Genomic DNA, 25,133 nt, shown 5'->3' with positions numbered 1-25,133 from the left:
CCTTTCTATCATTGACTGGCATGTGAACATTAACACTGAAGATGTGCAGAGTAAACTATTTATGAAATTAAATCAGTGGAGTAACAGAATTGTAAATTAGTTCAAGATTGCTCCTGCCAGGTGCTGAAAACTCTTTCCTAATCCAATAAAGCAGCTAAACATATGCTCAACTCTAAGTGAGTGAGATGTTATCTTGTAATCAATGGGGCTATTTACACGTTCAAATTTAAATACATGCATAGTTGTTTTGCTGGATCAGGCCAGAATGCTTCGTATGCCAAATATATGTGTGTATGATCACAGGTTTCTGCAGCTGATTAGCATCTGCTTTTCTTGATCCTTCTGTCTCTCCAGCTTAAAATTCAGGGGAAAATTTGCTATTACTGTAATATGATTAAGGTGCTGAAAAATATTTAGACACAGTGATTGTGTCTACATGAGATGCTTAATGCACAGTAGGCTAATTCTACTGCACACTAGCATGTCACAGAAAAACCATGCTAATGCACTAATGCGCAGTAGAATTAGTCTACTGCACATTAAACAACATGAAAAGACCCTGCACCATTGCTACTGTGCATTAGCACTGGTACTGTGCATTTATGTAGTACCTCATGTTAGAGGTACTAAACTTAATGTGCAGTAGCAACAGCATAGTAATGCATGTGCAGATGCACCCAGTATGTATCTGTTTCACTGATCTCAACTTTGTTACCATTTGAGGGCATTCGATTGCTAACATAGACAATTAAAAAAGGCACTGCTGAGATTCTTCAATCTCAGCTCAATGGATGGCTGCATTTTAATGGAGAACATTTATCCTAGCCTGTAATTAAGTTTGGCAGTCTGAAAACATTTATCTTTGCTCTAGAATCATGCTCTCTGTTTTCAATGTTTTAAAAGGCCTTTCTAATCATCAGTGTGCCTTGTTGCACTGTGAATACATACAGGGTGAATGGTGGTGTGGTATTGAATGTTTATGAGAATCACCTCACTGTATTTCTAGAAGTTGTGCATGTGTCTGAAATCATCTTTCATGTTTTATGACACAGTGCAAGCAGCTTTGCTAAAACAGAGATGAAGCAAACCTTAATCTCATATACCTTTAGGTGAAGCAACCTCTTAAACTTCAGGTTTTAAATCATGGTCTATAGGCATAACACCTAACTTACCCTTTCCTCTTCCCCCAGCCCAATTCTTAATAGATAGCTGTTGCTTGAAAAAATGTACAATGAGCTGAATTAGTTGGCAGAATATCATGATATTATACAGTAGCTGCTATTATGAATTCCCTTGTGTCCAGAGGTAGATCCAAGGGGGTGCACTTTCAACCTGCTTTGATTCCTGGTCCACTCAAACTTTAATACCAACTGCCTGGGAGGGGCAGCAGTATTTCTTTTCAGGCAGTGCTGAGAGTGAATTGACTTCATGGGGCATTGTCATTTCCCTGGTTCCTGCTAAGCTTTTTACACTCCACAGCTGTCATTAGCAACACTCTGTCCTTTTTAATGGTCCTGATGTTCCACTATTCAAACAACCCTTTCTTATACAACTTCTTTGCCTGATAGACATTCCTGGTAGTGTCTCTCTGCTATTTCACAGCCTTGCAGATGGTTTTTAGTTCTAGCTAAAAACCTTAATTCAGGTGTGTTAATATTAACTCAGGCACAGAATGGCTGACAGTGAAGCACTGTGAAGACACTCAAGAAGACTAGATTTTGTTTTATGAATCTGAATAAGAGATATACATTTAAACATAAGACTACAGGACTGACGCACTATCTTTTGACTATTTTGACAATATGTTGCCTAGTTTGTTGTGGTTTTTCTAGATTTATTGTATAATCTAGCAAATTAGTGCATATTCCAATAGTTAAATTTGCTTTTGCTTTAATCTTAAACTGAACATAGTGTTAGTTCCCTAGCATATTACTAAAGCTTCTAGTGTCTCTTTACCTGGAGAAATGTGGTTTGTGCTACATATGATGATGTACCACACTGTAACTTGTTTTTCAAAATCCTAGATCTGCCTGTGCTTTTGGCTATATTTGAAGCTTTAACTTGTGGGTGTGGGGGGGGAATCCTGTTTAAAATTACTTTTTGAGAATTGGCAATTTTTGAGGAGGAATTTTAAATAAGGGGAGTTTTACAAGCTTAAAAGAACATATTTGAGCAACAGATTTTTTTTCCTAGGAAATAAGAAATGAAGCTTAAAGAGGTATGCAAGCATTTGTAAAGTCTCTTCTAACTGGCTGCCATCTTAAACTCTTTCATCAGCCAAAAATGGCTCCTGTGGCCATTTTCCATATTTTGCTTTCAAATTTTACTTTAAAAATGTGGCACATTTAGGGGGCTCACAGAATCTAACAGCCTAGAAACCATGAAATCCCAGAAAACAGTTCTCAGCAGCAAATATAACTCACCCATGAGTAAAACATACCATCTGGGCATACTTTTGAAACTTGAAAATTATTGTTCTTGATTGAACAGAGGAGTTTTTGCTGTTGTCCCACTGTACTCAGTGCTCTGAGGACAGGGTAGTTACAGGTGAGGGTGACTTTGTGAATCAAAGCTGGTCAAAAAAGTTCAATATATTTTACCAAAAAAAAAAAAGTTTTTATTTTCTGATTTTGTTTTTTATAATAGTGAATGAAAGTATATTTTCAGGCTGGCAGTTGTGATTTTACTTCACACTGTTTCTAAGTGTTTCTCTCTGTTTCTTGGAGCCACTCTAATTAAAGGCCCCTCCCCACCCCGAGCACATGTAAAGACACCCCTAGAATTGCACTTTGCTGGAAAAGAGTGCTGGGAGTTAGTTGCCAGTGTTGGAGACAGGAGGCTGGGTTGGATGAACTATTTGTCTAACTCAGTATGGCACTTACTGTGTTCTTATGCCTGGCCTGGAAAATATGTATGAACTAGCTCATTTTACAGAATTGCTGTAAACAAGAAGACAATCATATGGTGGCAGGTTTGGGGCTGCTTGGCATTGTAGCTCATGGCTTGTCCAATCCCAGACTTAGAGGAAGGATAAAAAGAAAAAAATCAGCTGGATCTAGGAATTTTCCCTTTCATTCTCATTATTATATGTATCATGTTCTATTTTGCTGTATTCTTGGAATATTGTTTAAATAAATGAGACTTTACTACTTTATATACTTCCTCTGGTAATGTATTCTGTGAACATGTCACGTTATTTGACTGAGACTCAAGAGTCTTGTAGCTTCAGAGCTAAGACCGTGTGATGGAAGACAAGCATTAATGTGCAGGGGTCAGCAGCAGCTGTAGCCTAATAGCCTCCCATGAAACCAGGAAATCCAAGGTAGGTTGCTGGGACTGTGCAGACAGTCAAATAGTTACTCATTTTGGGAGCCCTCTTAGGGTGCTGTGGTTTAAATAAAAGAAATCACACCCTGATGAAAGGGTTTCTGTGAGTTTAGTTTGCTGAAACATGGGGACTTAAGATGTACAGTATTTAAACTCAAAGGCAAAGAGAATTTCAAATTTAGTTTGCTTTAACTGTGAAGGTAGACAACTTTGGGAGCTAATTTGTTCGAGCTCTGAAGAAATTGGGTTTGGTTCTCCTTTTGAGGCATGCAAAAGACTCTGAGCTTTTGTTTTGTTCTTTATATCTTGGTCCTATTTTGTTCAATGGCAACTTGTCTATTTATAATGACCACTTGTCCATCTATATAAATAAAGAATATATAAATAATTCATAAAGCTCTCCAGGAACTGTGACCTGGTTGTTTAACCTCATGCTGCCTACTTATGGATGCATTTTGTGTTTCACTTTTAATATGGTTTTTCAGTTTTGAATAGACTGTGATGAAACGATCTGACCTTTCTGCATTATTCTTGAATTTCTGTATTTTCTGGGAAAAAAAGAAAATCATAACATTCTCATTAATATTTATTCCAAATAGTCTTGTGTGTCCTTAGTCCATTTCTCCACCCAGCATTTTTTTTCTTGCTTGACAAAACCTGTTCCCTGTTGTCTTTATTTCCTTGCATGTGCTTATTTTTCTGGCAAAAAATGTTAAGTCTTTTGCATTCCAGCTTTCCTTGCAGAACAACTATACACAGTTCAAGTATTCACCTACTTTTGAGTTAGGTTTTAACCAGAGAAACTAGGGATTACAATACAAAAGTCAGAAAGGACCCAGCTGAACTTTTAGAATCCAGGGCAAGTTTGCAACCCAGGCAGTAATGACAGCCAGTTTTTTAGTTGTATCGACTGAATACGTTTGATCCAGAGTCACTGAAAGATAAAAATCACAGGATCCCTTAGTACGATCTTTATAGGATAGAACCAAACTAAAGAACTTTCCCACTCGTTCCCTTGATAGGATTCCAAGCAATATAATATGTATGCTCAGGGCATCTTTCTACATACTTCTGAAACTTCACAACATATGGCAAAGTCTATAATTCTGTCTCTGGTTGGAAAGCTGAGATCAGCTAAGCATGACTTTTTACAAAACCATGTTGGCACAATATGCCCCTTATAGGATCATTTTGTGCATCTATGGAACTCAGGATTGTTAAGAAAGTGAAATGCCAAGGATTCACATCTATAGATATAAAATGGGTTGATAGAACACCAACATGCAGTAAATTGTCTTTTTTGTATTCTTTACACTGCTAAAACATTACTCATCCTAGCAGGAAAAAAGTAGCTGAGGAAGTGAGTGGAGACACTTCAACTATTTTTGTTTTGAATTCTAATTACTTGCAAATTTAGAGTTCAATTGTGTCTTTGAGACAGAACCTGAGGAAGGAGCAGTGGTGAGCCAGACTGCCCCAGTAGAACTCCTGAAATCTCTGTGCAGAAAACCAGTAGAAAAATGCAATGCAGATGCTATATTTGGCAAGAGGGAAATCTACTGTTTTAATTCAGTTTGAACCTTGTTTAGAGAGTCCAGAACTGGTGGCACACTTGTGTGTGCAAAGGTTACATGCATATATTACATCTTGTCCCTCTTGGTTTTTTTTCTCCCCCCCTGTAATGCATTCATGTCTAGCTGGGTGAAGATACACTGCTTATGATTATACGTATTCCATGGATGACTTTGATTCTTAAATTGTTAATTTCTTTTAAGCATCTATGCTTATATTTAAGAGTTATTGAAGCATGTCGGGATGCTATTCTATGTACTGCATGAATTTTTTTCCTGTATCAAACAAAGACACAGTTTATTATTAAGAAAATAATTATAAAGATTTGTTTTAATATGCTAAAATTATGAAAACTTGTATAATTGTATCTAGAAATATATCACAGAACTAGAAGCTGTATGTAGCAGACTGGGCTGGCAGGGACTATATCCCAGCTATACAATGATTACAGGCTGCCTAGGAGGACTGGACCAGATGATTGATATAATTGGCTGGCCACAGAAAGTTAAGAGGCTCCCAGAGGAAGGCCCCCAGGGAACCAGGGTTGCTTGCTTGCTTGCTTGGCCAGTGTCTGCAATAGTGGGCCAGGGACTCTTGGGGTCTGGAAAGAGACCCAGGAACTGCAAAGCTAGAAGCAGCAGCACCATGTGAGGGAGTCAAAGGTCATCTGAGAAGAAAGAATGCAGTGTGGAGAGAGCATCAGGGAGCCAGGGACACATTCTCAGAGGCTGGAGAAAACTCAAGACTGTGAGTGAAGCCTGCATGGATTATGTTATATGATGGCATTGAGTGCTGGTTCATGTTTGTGATGTTTCTGAGAGGCAAGCATGCCTGGGAATAAAGGACCATGTGAAGTTAAAGATGCTTTAAGCTAAGCAAAAACCCCTGAATTTACTACACTGTGATTAGGTTAAGAGCTCTGTGGGATACATAAAATATCATACTCCACATTAATGAGTATTTTTTTCTGAGCAGCTGTTTTGTCTTGGATGTAGAATGTGTCATATAATGCATTTGTTGCTATGGTATCAATTCATGATTCAAGATCACTGTTAAGGAAAGTTAAGTGCTCAAGCAGCCAAAAGCAAGCCAGCCTTCCACCTTGAATTAATAGATTAACATTTAAAGCTGCTTCAGTATTATTTTTTCCTATTTAGTGGTAATGTTTATGGGCACCTATACACAAGCAGTGAGGATGCTCTGATGTGCTGTAATTACAGCATGTTGGAGCAGACTTGATTAATCAGTCTTCTGGAGCATGGTAATTACTGCGCTCCAGCAGCTTCCAGTGTCTTGTGTATCAGCATCCCCATGCTTAAAAATGACGGTGGGGGCGTTTTATTTAAAGCTTGTTTGATGAGCTGTGGATAAAATGCCCCCGCCACCATTTGTAAGCATGATACATGAGAAGCTCTGGATGCTTAATTTAGAACGGCTCTTGGAGCCTCTTTATTAAAGTGCCTTTCCTCCCCACTCCAGAGCACATGTATAAACGCCCTATATGTCCTGAATTATCTAAAATGTTTTAAAATTAATATAGTTTCTTTTTGTGTGTTTTGTGGGGGAGAGTGCTTTTTCTTCAGGTAGAAAGTTCTGCTTTCTGCAGGCTAGTGGCTTGCAACAAACCTCCTATTGAAATCAAGGAGAGTCTTTCTTTGTGCATTTCAGCAGGCCCTGGAAGAATGTGGATGAATGTACACTGTGGACTGATTTCTCTCTTGTGGCTTGTGCTAAAGCCACTCAAATCGGAGCTCACCATTTCTTGGTGTGTTTGTGGAATGTCTATTGATAGCAAGTAACTTTAGAATATGAGAGCCAATGAATGATTATTCAAATAAAAGGAATTTTCTTTACATACATAAAGATGTGGACTTTTTTTCCCCCAGACATTCAAGATGTTCATTTATTTGGCTTTGCTGTAATGACCAGTGCTCAGGTGGTTAGAGCAGTATGTTTTTGTGTTTTGTTTGTTTTGTTTTACCTTTTTTAGTACATTGATTTCTATTTCTCTTTTTGAAGCAAAACTGGAAAATAAATAAAACATGAAAGAAGTTCAGGGCTGTTCTTGCAGAGATATTTGAATGCTCAGAATGTTGCTTTCATAGTAACTATAACGCAGCTAGATGCATTCAAATTCAAAGGTATACCAGTCTAAAACCCTATAAAATACAACACTAAACCTACACAATAATGCCTGTTGCATATTAGTCAGGGTTTCCTTAGAAGCTGAAAACTTGGGATTTCTAGTCATGGTTTTGGAGTATGCACCTGAAGATAACTTTGTTATAGCAACTCTTGGTATAAATTACACAATTAACAGACAATGCTTTCCAGGTGATTATTCATAATATCTACTTACAATTCAGGCAAAAAAACCAAACAACCCCCCCCCCCAACAAAACAAAACAAAACAAAAACAAAACAAAACAAAAACCCCAACAGATGGACTGTCATCAATATTATTAAGGGGTCTTTAGGCATGAAGGCTGATAAGCTAAATACCAATACACTATCTTAACAAAAACATTGCTTTTTTTTTCTGACTCCTTTTCTCTTCATTCTCCTCCCCATGGTAGTCAGGTCATTATGGCCCACTAGGCAATTACTTAGTGACATTTGATGTTGAGACTGGAATGTTTGCAGATAAAAGGTACACAAATATGTTCCTTAACAGCAAAATAGTAACTACAATTGGATACAGAAAGCTCCTACACCAAAGTCCATAATCAGTTGATTCTTGTGAAAAATGTAGATTGCAAGAGATCGGTTAAAGTAGGTTGTGTGTCTGGAGACTGGAGGTGTTATCTTACCTGAGAAGTACCTGTTGGCATAGAAGCCAGCAATATTATGTAGTGGACAGCTATTATAGATCTCCCATAATGATCAGCTTCAGGGCAAGAAAACCTGTGTCTCCCTGTATAGTAACTAGGTCATATGTCAAGCTTGGAGGAGAAACTCCCTTCTCAGTATTAAACCCAACAAGATTCAGGAAAGTAAGATGGAAAAACATCAGGGGAACAATAATATCATACAGAAGAAAGTATAGGACTCACCAAATTCTCCTTATTCATTCTAATAGCATAGTTTTCTTCATGTGTGGTGCCAGTCTACAGTGGGATTTCATAGATTTCATAGACATTAGGGCTCATGAGATCAACGGGTCCAGCCCCCTGCCCAAGGGGCAAGAAGTTAGCTGGGGTCACGATCACCCCAGAAAGATAAGCATCCAAGCCTTTCTTAAAGGTATCCAGAGTAGGTGCTTGGACCACTTCTGGGGGGAGCCTATTCTAGACTTTGGAGACTTGGACAGTAAAGAAGTTTTTCCTTATGTCCAGTCTAAAACAGTCTTCCAGCAGTTTGTGACTGTTAGATCTTGTCTTCCCTTGGGGTGTGTGAACGTGTTGGGTGACTTACTTGCTCTTCCTGCACTCGCCTGCTACGACTTGGATTTAATAAGAAAAGGAAGGATATTGGTAAGTTGTTAAAGCCTGTGATCAATGAATATCACCCACGTATTACACGCTCAAATTAAATATTTATTTTCTTTAAAGGAAAAGGTCTGGTAACAGTAGCCTTGCCAAATACTCCACTGGCGAAGGCAGTTGATTTGCCATAGAAAGAAAAACCTCAAGCTGAAACTTTTAATAGAACTTTGTTTAAACTAATCTAAACTGCTAATTGCCTTATTAGTGTTACATGATCCCGCGTCTTTCAGTCTCCGCCCACGATTTGTCAGGCGCGGATCCCTGCAGCTCCCACCCGATTCTACTGTTTATTTTCTAAACAGTCGTCCCCGTGGGGTCGTGGCTTATCTGGGCACTATTTCCCCGTGCATTGTCCTAAAGCTCTCCTTGTTCTGGTTCTTTTGCCAAGCCTGTTCCTACTGCCTTAGTATCTCCGAACTCACCACAGCAGTGCACTTTGTCCTCTCAGTGTTCATCGGGAATCTGACCTGTTGAATCTTCAGGTAGTCCGGCGTTCCTGAAGTCCTTTCCAGCCACAGGCAAGAGTTTTCTCATTTGCTTCTCTCTCTAGGGTCTTGGTTAACCCCTGGTTTCTCCTCTGGTGCCTGAAGGGACCTTGTAAATGTCCCGCTGCCGGTTTTATCCCGTTTTTTGCGGGCTAATCCTCCAACCGCTCTTCAGGTGTGTAATCATCTCCACCTGACTGGGTGCAATCAGAGGTCACTCCTCCCACTGTTAGCCCAAGTAACAGGGCTCCTGCTAGAGTGAACAGACATTCTCTCAGTTCCTGATGCACACCCCTTATATATCTATAAGCTGCCACCAAGTCACCCCTGAGCCTATGCTTCTCCAGGGTGAAGAGTCCCATGACTCTCAGCCTCTCCTCATAAGGCCTGCTCTCTTGACCTCTAATCATGCACATGGCTCTCCTTTGGACTCTCTTAAGCTTCTCCACTCCTTTCTAAAGTGTGGAGTCCAGAATTGGATGCAGTACTTCAGTTGTGGCCTCACCAAGATCCAGTAAAGTGGGAGGATGACTTCCTGGGGCTTGCTTGAGATGCATCAGTAGATGCAAGCCAGAGTTTTATTTGCTTTGCTGGCTGAGGCATCACATTGGTGGCTTATGCTCATCTTATGGTCAATCATGACCTCCAAGTCTCTTTTGGTCATGGTGCTAGTGAGTGTAGTGTTGCTAAGCCTGTAAGTATGGTGTGGGTTTTTTTCTCCTGAGGTGGAGCACCTTCCATTTCTCCATGTTGAATGTCATCAGGTTTTGATCCGCCCACCTTGCGTGCCTGTCCAAGTTGGCCTGAATTGCCAGCCTATCCTCTAGCGTGACTGCACTTCCCCATAATTTGGTGTTGTCTGTGAACTTAGCCAGTCCACTTCTGACACCCAAATCCAGATAATTTATGAATATATTAAAGCATACTGAGCCCTGGGAATGCCACTGGTCACCATGTGCCATGTTGATTTGGTTCCATCGACTATCACTCTCTGGGTCTAACCATGGAGCCAGTTCCCCAGCCATCAGACCATAAGGTTGTCAAGGCCACAGTGCCCCAATTTTACCATAAGGACATCATGGGAGGTCAAGTCAAAGGCTTTTTTAAAATCTAAATATATGACAACCTCTTCTTTGTCCAGGTGATGTGTCACTTGGTCATATTAGGAAATGAGGTTGGTAAGGCAAGACCTACCCACAACAAAGCCATGTTGGCTATCTCTCAGAATATTGCCTTCCATTAGCCTGTTGTTGATGGTTTCTCTGATTTTAGCAAGATCTTTTCAGGGATTGAAGTCAAACTGATTGGCCTGTAGATCTTCCTTCCTTCCTTTCTTGAAGATAGGCACCACAGCAGCCCTTTTCCAATCTTTGGAAACCTCTCCTGAGTGCCACAAGTTCTCAAATACCTTCTCCATTGGTTGTGCTATGATGTCAGCCAACTCTTTCAGCACTCTTGGGTGTATTCCATCCGGGCTAGCTGACTTGTGGATGTCCAGCCTCTCAAGCTGTTCCCTCGTAAGATCTTTGCCACTTATAGGCATATGATCACCCTTACCCTGGAAGTTCTGTGTCTTGTCAGACAGGGCGATCCCCTTGGGCTGGTGGAAAACTGACATAAATTAATGGTTGAGGAGATTAGGATGTCAGTTGTCAGCTGCTCTGTTTGGTTTAGCAAGGGTCCAATATTGCCCTTGTGGTTTTTTTTTCCCAACTTCCCATGTATATGAAGAAGGACTTTTTATTGTCCTTGATTTCCGTAGCCAGTTTGAGTTTGGTTTCAGCCTTGGCTTTTCTGGTCCACTTCCTACAGGTGCAGGGCAGTGCTGCATAATCCTCCTTAGTGGTAGTTCTCACCTTCTATCCCTTATAAGCTTCTTTTTTCAGATTGAAGAGGTCCATGAGTTCCCTATTGAGCCAAGGGGGTCTCCCAGCCCTTCTGCTACCTTTCCTATGGGCTGGAATGGACTTTCTTTGTGCTTTTAGGATCACGTCCTTAAGGAGCGACCACCCATCATGGACTCCCCTCCTTGTCAGATCATGGTATCTCAGGGTCTCAACAACCAGCCTCCTGAGGTTGTGAAAGTCAGCTTTCCTAAAGCCAAGGATTTCTGCATTGCTGACTGATTTGCCAGCTTTGTAATGGATAGAGAAAGTGATCAATTTGTGATCACTGTCACCAAGCTTCCCTTTGATCCTCAGGTCACTCACTAGATCATCCCCTTTAGCCAGTACCAGATCCAGCAGCAGCTTACCTCTTGTTGGCCCACAGACTTGTTGAGTTAAATACAGCTCATCAGTGCAAGCGAGGGAGCTTCGTGACCGATCAGATTTGATTGAATGCTCTTCCCATAAGATGTCAGGGTGGTTGAAGTTACCCATGATGACCTTGCACTGAGAGTGTGCATCCTCTGCCAGTTCCATAGTGAATTCATGATTAAGCCCTTCCTCCTGGTTAGGAGGTCTGTAATAGACTCCTACAGTTATATCCCCTTCACCATGTTCTCCCCATATTCTAACCCAGAGGGTCTCAAGTCACCCTCCGTGGGTGCCAATCTCTGCTTGTAGGGAAGTATATGCTCCTTCACATAGAGAGCTACACCCCCACCCTTCCTTGCAACATGATCCCTCCTGGACAAGGTATAGCACTTGCATGCTTACATGATTGGCTATATTACTGGCTTGCTGGCATATGGCCTGATAGTTGTGGCATGTAAAGTACTTTCAGTATTGTAGACCATGAACTGAATGCATGACAATGGCCTTATATTTTGCTGCTGTCTATGTACCATGCATAGCTACCCAAACTCTGCAAATGCATGTAACTGAGGTTTTTGCTACTCTTGCAACACATAGACCTCTATTCTATTTATTGGGGACTATTGCTGAAAAGCTTCTAGAGGTGAAATTAAGGTGTTTCTAATATATATTAATGTTATTAAAGCCCTGTTCTCATTGATATTCTCTAGCAGATATAACAACAGACTATTTGCTTGCTTTCCCTGAAGCTTGAAGGCAGTTGCTATGAATCATGTTGCCTGTGCTTATTAGTTGACATTCCTTACAGGCAGCCTCTTTTGTTACCTTGGGTCAAGGTGATTCAGGCAACTTGTATCACAGGAACTTAATAGATTTAGTCATAGCATGATTCTTAATGAACTCTCTTTATATTCATGTAAATGTCTAATATATTTCCATAAGAATTCTGTCATGGATAAAAATTAGTTGAACAGTCATTAATTGAAACAAAGCAAAGTGTCACCTCATAGTTTTGAAAGGAAACACTGTATACATTTTAATTACTATAACAAGAATGCAGAAATAGGTTTTAATATGTCTCTATACTATCTCCAGGTATATTAGGAAGGGAGGAAAGATAGACTGGGGGAAGGGGGAAAAAGGCTTCCTAGTTTCTATTTGTGTCTCTGCCACTTGTTTGCTCATGAGGCAGGTTGCATAGGGCAAAATAAAAAGCAGCCTTGAACATGCCTCCATTTAGGTGTTGCAACTACTATAAATAAATAGTAGGGTGATATGAATTGTTAGGGTTTGGGGCCTGGGATCCCTACAGAATCCCTACAGAATCAATGGAGGAAGTCAGAAGCCTCTGAAGAGGTGCCTACAGCAAACAGTAGCTACCGGCCTCAGGATAAGGAGGCCATGAAACCCAAGTCTTCCACTTTCTGGATGAATGCTGTAATGCATAAGGTGGACATCACTACCCCTAGACTGAAAGACAGTATGGGCTGGTTTTTATACTGAACTCACTGCTGTTGGAGTGAGTCAGGCTAGCTCTGCAGATTGTTAGGCAGACCTTACATGCCTAACTGTCTGAATCATATCCTTCTGGCAATACTTAGTACCCTAAGTCTAGGGATCTCTCTAGTTCAAACATCTGAGTTAACTTTCTTAGTAGCTTCTGGGCCAGGGTCAGTGGACTGCATTTTGTAACTTCAGTGCTTAATATCTTGTTTTTAAGACTTGTCTAGGCACTACGCTGAATCATTTGAATCTTGCCTATGACCTCCCAGTTCCTCTGTTTAGCCACCTGTAAAATGCAGAGTCACAAAAGGGTACATCCATACCCTGAGCAGTGGTGATGCAGAGCAGACACCTGTGGTGGCGGATATTTCTGCGCCCTCCCCAAAGGCAGCATCCCAGGCTGCTAGTCCTGTTGCTCCCCCTCAGTTACACTATTGCTAGAATTGGTATAACAATGCAGCAAACTCCCGTAAAGGGGATTCATGAAAATAAATGTTTTGATTCATCCTGATATGAAAAGCACTATAGCAGCTCAGTGTAGTAATATTATTAAACTATTAAATACAATAGCTTCAAAACAATGTTGTTAGAGAAGCTGAGCAGATGCAAAATAAGTACTTGGGGGGAAAATAACATAAGAGTTGACTTCAGGGCTGGTTGAGTTTCAATACCTAAATGGGCAAGGTAATTCACAATGGAATAATGCATTTTCAGAAGACTCCATTACAAGGCAAGCTGCATGACCTATTCCAGATTGCAATCATATAGTCCTATTCTCAGCCAGAAAGCCAAAGATTTAGCCAGGGCCTGAGGACAGAATTCATACGGATATAGAAAGTAGACTATTGACACCACAGGGACAGTAAGTCCACCAAGGACAGGATCCTAGAGGTGTGCCACAGGTTTCTTTAATGGGGCCTAGCCTAACAAAGGCCATTTAAGAACTTGGCTCTCATTAATCACCAATGTAAGTGGGTAGGCTGAGAATCTCACCTCACTCATGTGTGTGCTGAGCACTACAGATCTGAAAATTTGGTTCCATGTGCCTGAGGAGAGCCAAGAGATATCCTCTTGTCTCTTGGACCCAAATTGCACAATTCTGCTTTAACACTCGAAGAGGAATGTCCCGCTAGGACACTAATAGTTTGAACAGAAGTCCAATAGTGTCTAGGAAACCAAAGGAAGGGGCTCACTGTAAAAGCATTAGAGTGATATAATAACCAGAACATTAGGGCCATGACTCTCAGTGATAATGTAAATCACCAAATCACAGCCTTTCATTGGGCTGTAAACTTTTCATGTTAAACAGAGCTATAGATTCCTTAATTACTGTAACAGTCATGTTAGAATGACTGTGATATTCTTTAGCAGATATTTTAAGTCCCTTTGTCCAGAGCTGGGTTTCTTTTGTAGTTGATTATATAGTCAATGGTATCCATCAAGGATCCTATGACATAAGTAATACTTTAGAAGCAAGGCAGTTTCAAAGACTGCTATACTTGACAGATGTTACAGATGTATAGGATATTAAAAAACTGTGCTATAAATGCTGTAAGTCTTATACTTATCCTGATGTTCCTAGATCAGTGGGGAACTTTTTCCTGGAAAAATTTAATGGAGGGTAATAAATTATAATAATGGTAATATTGATTCTGTGAAGTCTCATCTCCAGAAGTATAAATAGAATATAGAGTATTTACTCCCCCACCCCACCCAAAATCAGTTTCCCATAATTGGGGCACATGTCTGAAGTAGAAAGTTGATTTTTTTTCTTCTTTGCTGGAATAGATGCAGGGTGGAATAGAGCAAGCAGACCTGTGACTCATGGTTACCAAGATGACTGACACTTCTCCTTGGGGCTGCTAACAGTTGGGGTGGATTCCATTATTAATCCTCTCACAGCCACTGGTGAGGCAGTAGCTTTTGGCAGAAGAGCCACTGAACTGGGTGAGGGTGAGTGAGCTGCTGCATGCTGCCTGTAATGTCTTGATGAGGCTTGTGGTGCAGAAGCAACAGTTTATTATTTACAGGAGCTTTATATAGTGAATTTATAGGAAAGAAGTGAGTCTTGCTATAGCCCTTGCAGGGCTCTGGGGCCTAGCCTTGCTGTCCTGATGAGATGCCATAATTTCTGGACACTGTTTCTAGGAGGACTTAGTGTTCATGGATTCCTGCAGTTACAACACAATTCTCAAACTGAAGCCATTCATACTAACAAAGCCAGATTAAGACCCTTCTCTGATCTGCTACAATATCAACCCTGTGACAAGGACAACTTTGGACATATCATTAATGAGCTCCAAACCTTCTTGGAAAATAATAACCATCTCAAGGCAGCCTTGGGGGACAAGCCTGTCCTGGGTTCCAGACAGTCTTCGAACCTCAAATAACATCTCTCCAAAAACAGGCTACCTATATTTAACCTTACCAAAGCACCAAGCCTTGCAATAGACACAGATGCCATCTATTCACCCTCATCAAGACAGACTACATCCTCACTAGACCAAACAAAGTGCATTATAATATCTGGGGTTCATCCACCTGCTCCTCTATCAACATACGTCTGTGTAGTTTTGCTAAGAGATTAGACAATGGTTTTTTATAGGATGGTTTGGATAGGGTTTATCCTGGCTCAGGCAGGAGGTTGAATGAGATGACCTCTGGAGGTCCCTCCTCCCCTCCCCCTCCCAACCACATACAATTTTCCTGTCCTTTATGTTTAAATGACCTTATTTCTGCTGTTGGCAAGTCCACTCCTAGCATCTGACAAAATAGGAAGCTTATGTCTCTATAAATAAGGTAGTCTATAAGGGTGTCTGTACATGTACCAGGAGGCTTCTCTGACACGCTGTAATTACAGCATGTTGGAGCAGACTCGATTAACTGAGTCTGCTAGAGTATGCTAATTAGTATGCTCCAGTGAGTCTCCGCATCTTATGTATAGTGTCCCTGCGTTTCAAAATGGTGGTGCGGGTGCTTTAACTAAAGTCTGTTCAAGCTTTAGATTAAGCAGCCCCACAACAATTTGTAAGCATGGGGACACTGATATATGAGATAGAAACATAGAATTGGAAGGGACCGGTAAGATTCACAGATTCATAGATTGTTAGGGGCTGGAAGGGACCTCGCAAGATCATTGGGTCCAACCCCCCTGCACTGGGCAGGAAATCATCAAGTCAGGTCCCCTGCCATGGGCAGGAATTTATTGGGCTCAGATGAGCTCAACAAGGTGATTGTCCAGCCTAATTCTGAATACCTCCAAGGAGCATGACTGCACCACCTCTGCCAGGGGTATGTACCAGATTCTGGTGATCCTTACAGAGAAAATGTTTTTCCTTATATCCAACCTGAATTTATCCTCCATCAGTTTATGCACATTAGTCCTCATCCTCCCCTGAGATGCCCTCCTAAATAGTTGCTCTCCTAGTTTTTGATGCTCCCCCCTGATGTACTTGTAGGCAGCTATCAAGTCATCTGTCACCCTTCTGTTCCTCAGGCTGAACAGGCCTAGTTCCTGGAGTCTTTCCTCATAGGGCCTACCCTCCATGCCCTTAACCAAATGGGTGGCCCTTCTTTGTACCCTCTCAAGCTTATCCACATCCTTCTTGAAGTGTGGTGCCCAGAACTGGGCACAGTATCCTGCTGGGGCCCCACCAACACTGACTAGAGTGGGAAGAGTATCTCCTTGGATCTATTGGCCACATATTGGTTGATACATGCCCGAATTTTGTTTGCCCTTTCGGCAGCCTCATTGCACTGTTGGCTCTTATTCATCTTCCAGTCAATCATAACCCCCAGGTCTCATTCAGATGCTGTGCCAGCCAGTGCGCTGTGGAATCAGAAAAAATATATGCCTTAAACTTTGATTATTTTAGTTATAAGATGACATAACCGCTTTGTGTAGAATTGCTGGCTCGGTACAGTAGAACAGATAAGGGCAAGTGTTTGTTCTTTGTAACTCTTCTGCAAATGCTTCGCTCACCGCGGCCTTGAAGGTAGAAAAAAAAAGTATGTACAAAGTAGATTTCCAGGTGCAAGAAGGAGGTTTGTGAACTAACCCTACCTCCCCCATAATTCCCATCCTGATAACAGCAAAGAAATGAAGTAATATTATAGCCGCTTTTCATGCTAATTTCACTATATGATCACGTGAGTTGTAAGCGACTGTTAAAAAGTATATAAGCCTCCTGATTTTGCTCTTGGGGGGGAACCCCTTCCAAGTGCTTGGGAAATCCATGTCACTTTGGAACTCCCCCTACAGCTGTAGTTTCTTTTGAATAAAAGCTTCTGCTGACCTGACCCAAAAGTACTCTGTGTGTGTTTCCACGACAAGGCCACTGCCCATTGTATATTTGTGGTGGGAGTTCTTCCTACCCAGGTGTAAAGGACCTTGCACTTCTACCTCTTAAACCTCATCTGATTTTGTTTCACCCATAAATCCAGTTTGTCAAGGTCATCCTGGATCTTTACCCTATCCTCTGGTGTGCCTGCATTTCCCCACAGCTTGATATCATCCGTGAACTTAATCATTGCACTTTTCACCCCCTATTGAATAGCACGGGTCTGAGCACTGATCCCTGGGAGAACCAGTGGAGATGGCCCTCTAGGATAGTTTTATAGTTGGTAGGTTTGGAAGGGACCTTATCAGATCATCAAGTTCGACCCCCTGCCATGGGCAGGAAAGGATGCTGGGGTCAAATGACCCTGGCTAGGCCTCCTTTTGAAGGACCCTAGGGTAGGGGTGAGCACCACTTCCCTTGGAAATTGGTTCCAGATCCTAGCTTCTCTGACTGTGAAGTAGTGGCTCCTAATGTCTAGCCTGAATCTAGTCAGTCAGCTTATGGCCATTGTTCCTCATTACTCCCGGTATGAGGCCATCCCATTGGTCATGACTCTCTGGGAGCGGCCTCTAAGTTAGTTGTCCACCCACCTCACTGTAGACTAGTGCAGTCCAGTACTCTCCAGTTTGTTAGAAGGAATCCTGTGGGAGACAGTGTCAAAGGCTTTACTGAAGTCTAAGTAGATGATGTCAACCTCGTGTCCTTCATCCAGATGGATAGTTACCTGCTCGTAGAAAGACACAAGGTTTGTCAGGCATGATCTACCCTTGACAAACCCATGATGATTGCTTTTTAGCATGTCATCTGTTGCCAGCTTGTATTTGATGACCTCCTTAACCAACTTTTCAAAGATTTTACCCAGGACTGAGGTCAGATTGACCAGTCTGTAGTTTGCGGGGTCATCCCTCTTCCCTTTCTTGAAGATGGACACCACATTGGCCCTCTTCCAGTTGTCTGGGACCACTCCCAAGTTCTATGACTCTTCAAATAGCTTGACTAGTGGCACTGCCATAAGTTTGGCCAGTTCTTTCAGGACTCTCGGGTGCAGGTTGTTAGGCCCAGCAGACCTGAAAATGTCCAAGCGTTGTAGAAGATCCCCCACCTGTTATGGGCTGATTTCATGTAGGTTGTTACCTTCCCCCTGTTCCCTGGGCAAGTGAGGTGAGCAGCCCCCATTGGGTTTCAGAAATACCAATGCAAAGTATATATTTAGGAATTCTGCCTTTTCGTGGACATTGACTGTGGACTGCCCCGGGTATTCAGTAGGGATCCCACAGCCGAGCCCAATTTTCTTGCTCCCTACACATCTGTAGAAGGACTTTTTGTTATCTTTTATACTGGTTGCCAGTTTGATCTCCATGACTGCCTTAGCTTTCTGTGTCTTGTATCTGCAGGTCCTGGCAATAAAGAAGTATTCCTCCCTGGTTATTGAGCTGTTCCTCCATTGTATACACGTTTCCTTTTTTTCTTTTTCAATAGCTCCCTAGTATCCCTAGTGAGCCAAGAGGGTCTTTTGTCTCCTTTCTTGCGTTTTGCCCACATGGGAATGGCCTGTTTTTTGAGCTGTGAGAATTGCCTCCTTAAAGAAGCTCCATTGTTTCTGCACTCCTAAATCATCCAATTGCCAGTTGCATTGGGCATCCCCAATGAGCCTCTTGAGTTTGCCAAAATCTGTCTTCTTGAAATTCAAGACTTCTGTTCTGGTGACTAGCTTTCCAGTCTTATGGTGGATGGTGAACCTTATCAGGTCGTGGTCACTGTTGCCCAGGGTACCACCAATCCTCAGGTTGCCTACGATGTCCTCCCCTTTGGTCAGCACTAAATCCAGAGGGGTCTTGCCTCTAGTAGGCCCTTTCACAACCTGTGCCAGAAACAGATCATCTGTTGTTGCCAAGAAGTTGGCTGACCTGCTGGAGGCAGCTGAATGGTCTTCCCAACAGATGTCTGGGTAGCTGAAGTCACCCATAATGATCATGTCTCTAGTGCTAGCTGCCTCTGTCGGTTCTCCTAAGAATGCTTAATCACTTGCCTCTTCTTGGGAGGGAAGCCTGTAGTAGACTCCCACCATCAGAACTCTCTCTCTCCTGGTCCCTTTTGTAGCCTGACCCAGAGGATCTCAAGAGACCCTTCCCTGCTGTCAAAGGTGATCTGCAGGGAGGGGTACTGCTCTTTCACATAGAGGGCCACACCTTCTCCCTTTTTCCCAATCTGATCCTTCCTATAAAGCCTATAACCCTTAATATTTATTGAGTAGTCATGCATATCATCCCACCAGGTCTCCATCAACCCAATCAAATCAAATTCCTCATCAGCCAGAAGGAGTTATAGTTCCTTTTGATTATTTCCCATGCTTCTGGCATTCCCATAAAGGCATCTGAGCTCTCCCCTAGTCACCTCAGATTTTCTGTCATGATGTCTCTGCCTCAAGATGTCAGTACCCATCTGGACATCTGTTGTTTGAACACCCTCCCATGTGTCATTGTGGCTAATGGATTCTGCTTCAGCAGCGGAACCTTCTCCCCAGCCCCTGGACATGCCTAGTATAAAGCTCTCCTCAACAAGTTGGCAAATCTTATGGCAAAGAGTTCTGCCTTTTGCTTGTAAGATGAATACCATCCCTTGGCGTGTAGGCCACCATAGTTAAACTGCGTACCAAGGTTGAGATATCTAAAGCCCACCACCTTCTAAGCCTTTGGTTGAGATGCTGTGGATGATTTAATTAAAGCACCACCCTCCCTCCCCACCTGCCCCTGGCCCACATGTAAAAATGCCTTCAGGTGCCACTCTGGCCTGCTTGGTGTTGCACAGTTAGCTGCAACTCTGGAAAAATCATTTTCTCTACATTTTGCCTTCCAAAATCAAGTTGCATGTTTTATTTGGGGCATGAAGTATACAAGAAAATATGGCTCTGGTTTGCTTTATTTCTTGAGCTATTACAGTCAAAGCAAAGGAAGGAAGGCCTTCGATACGGTATCCCACCCCATACTGGTGAACAAGTTAAAAGGCTTGGATGACTACACAGTCCGGTGGGTGGCGAATTGGCTAGAGGGTTGTACCCAGAGAGTCGTAGTGGATGGGTCGGTATCGTCCTGGAAGGGTGTGGGCAGTTGGGTCCCGCAGGGCTCGGTCCTTGGACCGATACTCTTCAATGTCTTCATCAGCGACTTGGACGAGGGAGTGAAGTGTACTCTGTCCATGTTTGCAGATGACACAAAACTGTGGGGAGAAGTGGACACGCTGGAGGGCAGGGAACAACTATAAGCAGACCTGGACAGGTTGGACATATGGGCGGAAAACAACAGAATGCAATTCAACAAGGAGAAATGCAAAGTGCTGCACCTAGGGAGGAAAAATGTCCAGCATACCTACTGCTTAGGAAATGACCTGCTTGGAGGCACGGAAGTGGAAAGGGATCTTGGAGCCCTAGCGGACTCCTAGATGAACATGAGTTGTCAGTGTGACGAAAGAGGTCAGTGTGACGAAGTCATCAGAAAAGCTAACGGCACTTTATCGTGCATCAGCAGATGCATGACAAACAGAACCAATGAGGTGATAATTCCCCTCTACTGGACACTGATCAGACCGCATTTGGAATACTGCATGCAATTTTGGGCACCACACTTCAAGAGGGATGTGGATAACCTGGAGAGGGTCCAGAGAAGGGCCACATGTATGGTTAAGGGCTTGCAGGCCAAGCCCTATGAAGAGAGACTAGAGAACCTGGACCTCTTCAGCCTCCGCAACAGAAGGTTGAGAGGCGACCTTGTGGCTGCCTATAAGTTCATCACGGGGGCACAGAAGGGAATTGGTGAGGCTTTACTCAACAAGGCGCCCTGGGGGTTACAAGAAATAATGGCCATAAGCTAGCAGAGAGCAGATTTAGACTGGACGTTAGGAAGAACTTCTTCACAGTTAGAGTAGCCAAGGTCTGGAATGGGCTCCCAAGGGAGGTGTTGCTCTCCCCTACCCTGGGGGTGTTCAAGAGGAGGTTAGATAGGCATCTAGCTGGGGTCATCTAAACCCAGCACTCTTTCCTGCCTATGCAGGGGGTCGGACTCAATGATCTATTGAGGTCCCTTCTGACCCTAGCATCTATGAATTTATGAATCAAACTGTATCAAGAGGAAATCCTGATTTGAGAGAAATTACTTGCACTTGATCTTGGAACCAAAAAACGTGAGTATTGAATTTATCAGGGACCAATATGGAAGATGGGGAATAAGCTTAGCAGGTGAACTGCCTGTTTTGTATGGTTTGCTTTCTCTGCAAAGCTTTTGTTCTAAACAAATGGTACTGTGCTTAGTGAAAGCTGGATGGTCACTGGTTAATTTGGTCATTTTTCCCTGGAAGCAAGCTGCAGGTACCAAACTAAATGCAGGGGATGACCATACTGGGATTGCACCCTAAAAGCCTGTTCTGGAGGGAGAGGAACATGGCTGTAAACCTGAGATTAAGCGGGGTGATGCTCAGGGAGCCAGAAAGTCAAGGTACGGTGTACTCCAGGAAGGTAATAGGGCTAAATCAGTCCCATGAACTACAAGTGAAGACAAGTCACAGAAATAAAAATCATAGGATTCCCTGCCTTTGTATGTTTCCTGAGATAATGAACTGCAATACCGTAACTAAAGCAGAGTTAATCCGATTGTGATCTGTTAATGATACTATTAATGACTTATCATGCAGCACAATTATATTGCATGGATTACTCGAAGAGTTCCAATGATTAATAGCAGCTTCAGAAATAATAGGAAAAACACTTCAAGGTAAATTAATTTGATACTCACAACATATTTTTACTTTGAAATGTCCAACTGATAATTGCAGTGGAAATGACTACCTGATATCTAGCTCCTCTTAGCTATCAGATTTTACTCCCCAGATGGGAAGAAAGTATAGTAGATCTTCATGAGACTGGGCCAAACAGATTACCCTGGAGTGGTATATTCAGAAATAATATTAAGGAATAAATGTTCTAATTGATGCTCTATTTTGTGGGAGGAGAGTAGCAAAAAAAGTAGGCAAGAACCACTGTGGGGTTTTCTCCCACTTTTTGCTTTATGCATTCAAAAATAATATAATGCACAATCAAATGCGATATTCCACACACCTTTATCTGAAGATGAATTGTACTTGGTTCCAAACCTGCTTCCAATTCTCTAATTTTACTAATTAAAAATGAAGTGTATACTTTCATCATACCTTCCTTTTCCTGCAGAAAGTACTTTCAAGGGGTTGCTTTTTTCCCTTTGCTTTTGTTCTGGTTTGTTTCTTTTTGTTGGTGAAGGTGAGGGTTTTTTCCCCTTTAACAATGGCTTACATTCCTACTCTCATCTAAGCTAAATCTTCAGTCTATCCATCTCCTACAATATGTACCATGAAACATTAACACTTCAGAAGGGTCTATGTGTGTAGAGCAAAGCTTCACGAGTAAAACAAGCTTTAAGTCTCACTTAATCCAGTTTCAGAACTCGGATTCCAGGGTATCACAAGGCCTTGTTACATGGTAATTTTGGGCAGCTCCTGCAGCTCTTAACATCTGGATTGTCTGCACATTAACACCTGAAACTATTTTTAAGCACTCCTTATACAGTTTGTCACTCCAGGGCAGGATTATCTCTCTGATCCATATTATCCAGCTCATGTTACAATAACATGCAGCTACTCTAGGCTACACTTTAGTGTAAACACCACACCCACCCCTCTTCCTCCACTTCCCCCCCCACCCATTCCAGTACTCCAGATCCCTACTCACTGACCCCCCAGCCCCTACTTACTTGTGGTTGCTTACATTGTTTGTCCTGGGGGAGCAGGCAGGGAGGGGCTAACCTACCTGCCCAGCTGTAACCACCACTGCTGCTATTCTCTGAGCTGGGCTCAGCCTGGAGAAGTGCAGCAGTCCAGCAAAAGAAGCTGTGGGGGCTGGGCAGGCAGGTTAACTATTCCCTGACTGCTCTCCCGGGACAGACAGTGCCAACAGACACAGGTAAGCAGGAGGGGCTGGGGGAATGGTGCAGGGGGAATCCTGAAGGGTGGGTGGAGCCTGGAATGGAGTGGGGCAAGATTCTTAATTTTCAGTCCTCCAGGCCACAGTTCTGGCCTGCAGTGTGACTGCTTCAAACTCGAGCTAGTGCTAACACCCATCAGCATTTGCGTGGCTCACAGTGTAAAGTGCAACGAGGGCCAAAGTTATAGAAAGATTGCAAACAACTCCCCCCTCCCCCTCCCAGCAGCCGCAAGTTGCTTTTCTACAGCCAGGTGCTCTTGATGCTTTGAATCCCACTATAGCCTGCAAAAACCAAACTCAGGCTTTCAGCAGGCAATTTAGGAAGGATTGAGCTCCAGGGTCTGAGTGCTCAAGTCCTCCTCCTGCTTGCCATGACAGCTCTTGCAGCCTTGTGGAGTGAAAGGCCTTTCCTTTACACCCCAGAGCCTGTCTGGCTTGTAGTGAACAAGCTGGCCGAAGGGGACAAGCAACAGGCTGGCCTTGTGTCTCCAATGCCAGCAGCTCTGCTCGCCCTGCATCTCAGCCGTGCCGAACATGGAGCTTGGCGAAAAAGGTAGTGACCGCTGCTGTCCCCCGCCCCAGACAGAATTGTGAAGCAGGTTAAAACAGATCAGACACCGATCCCCTTGGCTTAGCTCCGGCTGCTCCCCCCGGCTCCTCCGCCTGCTCTGCGGCGTGCTCAGCTCCCTGCAGCCCAGGCCGGGCTCGGAGGCGGGAGAGCCCCTTCTGGCGCTGTCCAGGGTGCTGACCGGCAGCTCGGGGCGGGAGAGCCCCTGTCCGGAGCTGTCCCCGGTGCTGACGGGCAGTGAGGGGCCGCGGCCGGCAGGTGGCGCTCTGCCGCATGCTAAAAGCCGGGGAGGAAAAGCTCGTGTTCGACCTCGTCCCAGGCGCTTTCCCCCGGGCTCCGAGCAGGACACCGCACGTTTAACTCCCTCTTGCTCCGACATGAAAGGATATAACTGTCTGGATCGATTGCCCTCCCCCCCACCCCCACAGTGAAGCTGGCATGGCAGCTCCCCCGTGCCCTCTGGCGTGGTGCCAGCAGGTACTCACCATATTGACTTCTGAGACCATGTCTATACTGGCGATCTCTATCCGCATCCCGACGTCAACCGGCGGTCCTTGGAAGCCAGACAAGGGCTTGTTATGGCTGGCGCACTCATTTCAAAGCAGTACCCCCGTGCCCAGACCTGTAGTGCTGCATGTGGTGTGTGCACACGCGTTGTGTGTGTGTATGGGGGGGGGGGGGGGGAGCACATATTATCTCCCCACCCCAAAAGCCTCGGACATGGGCCATACAAGGCGAGCTTGCTACACGCTGTGGGGGGGAAGAAACCTGAAACCTTACCTCCAAAGTCTGGCCTCAAGCGGATGTCGTAGCCCTGGAGCAGCCTGTCCACGGTCTCTTTCACGTAGGACATGTTGCTCAGCTCGTTCACGCTGGCGGGGGAGGAAGCACAGGTGGGATTGAGAGTCATCGGGAACCCTGCGAGCAGACAGATTCCGTTTCCCCATCACACGCGCACGCAACCCACGGACCCCTCCAAAAAGAGGGGAAGGATCATACACAGACAGACACGCACACAGACAGACACCCCCCCCAGCAAAGCCAGCTGGAGAACGTGCCTCACCTCTGGGCGCAGCAGACCATGGCTATCATCACGGGGAGTGACAGGACCCCCCAGCAGTCTCGGTGTTGGGCTGCCCACATGCCTCAGCCTCCGCCGGAGAATCTGCTGGGTTTTCCCTGCGAAGATCCAAGGACCTGAACTTCGTCCCGCAGCGGAGCGGAGATCCGCGCGGAGGGCGCCTGCGCGGAGCGGGCTCGGGCTCGGCCACAAGGCACCTCCGTGCTCTGCCCCCAGCCGCGTGCCCAGCGCGGAGCCGAGCCCTTCACAGCCCCCGATCGGCGCCGCCGGGACGGGCCGGCCGCAGCCGGGGCGGCTCTGTTCGGGAAGGGGCTCTTCCCCGCCCACGAGGCGTGGCAGGCTCCGAGAGAGTCCGGCGCTGCAGGGCATCCAGGGCAGACGCTCCCCGCCTGCACATTGCCGGCGGCGACCCGAGTGCAGCCGGCCCTGCGCACGGGGAGTGGTCCTCACGCTTCCCCCTAGCGCGGCCAGTCCCCGTGGAAAGTGTGCTGGGACGCACCAGGGGCGGGT

General features: G+C 44.1%; 1 protein-coding gene across 1 annotated transcript in view; it reads right to left on the bottom strand.

Moving 5' to 3' along the window:
• The window catches only part of LOC132248544 (gamma-aminobutyric acid receptor subunit beta-1-like), a 79,785-nt gene extending 54,901 nt beyond the window's left edge, over positions 1 to 24,884 (bottom strand). The window contains exons 1-3 of the mRNA XM_059721696.1: positions 24,606 to 24,884; positions 24,323 to 24,414; positions 24,028 to 24,095 (exon numbers count right to left, since the gene is read on the bottom strand). Of these exons, the coding sequence (XP_059577679.1) occupies positions 24,028 to 24,095; positions 24,323 to 24,414; positions 24,606 to 24,685 (240 nt within the window). The 5' untranslated portion in view covers positions 24,686 to 24,884. The remainder of the gene's footprint in view (positions 1 to 24,027; positions 24,096 to 24,322; positions 24,415 to 24,605) is intronic.
• Between the last annotated feature and the right edge of the window lie 249 nt (positions 24,885 to 25,133).

The sequence above is a fragment of the Alligator mississippiensis genome, chromosome 2 (genome assembly GCF_030867095.1).
Source record: "Alligator mississippiensis isolate rAllMis1 chromosome 2, rAllMis1, whole genome shotgun sequence".
Lineage (NCBI taxonomy): Eukaryota > Metazoa > Chordata > Crocodylia > Alligatoridae > Alligator > Alligator mississippiensis.
The sequence above is the reverse complement of the archived record's forward strand: the minus strand, read 5'-3'. Positions and strand labels throughout refer to the sequence as shown.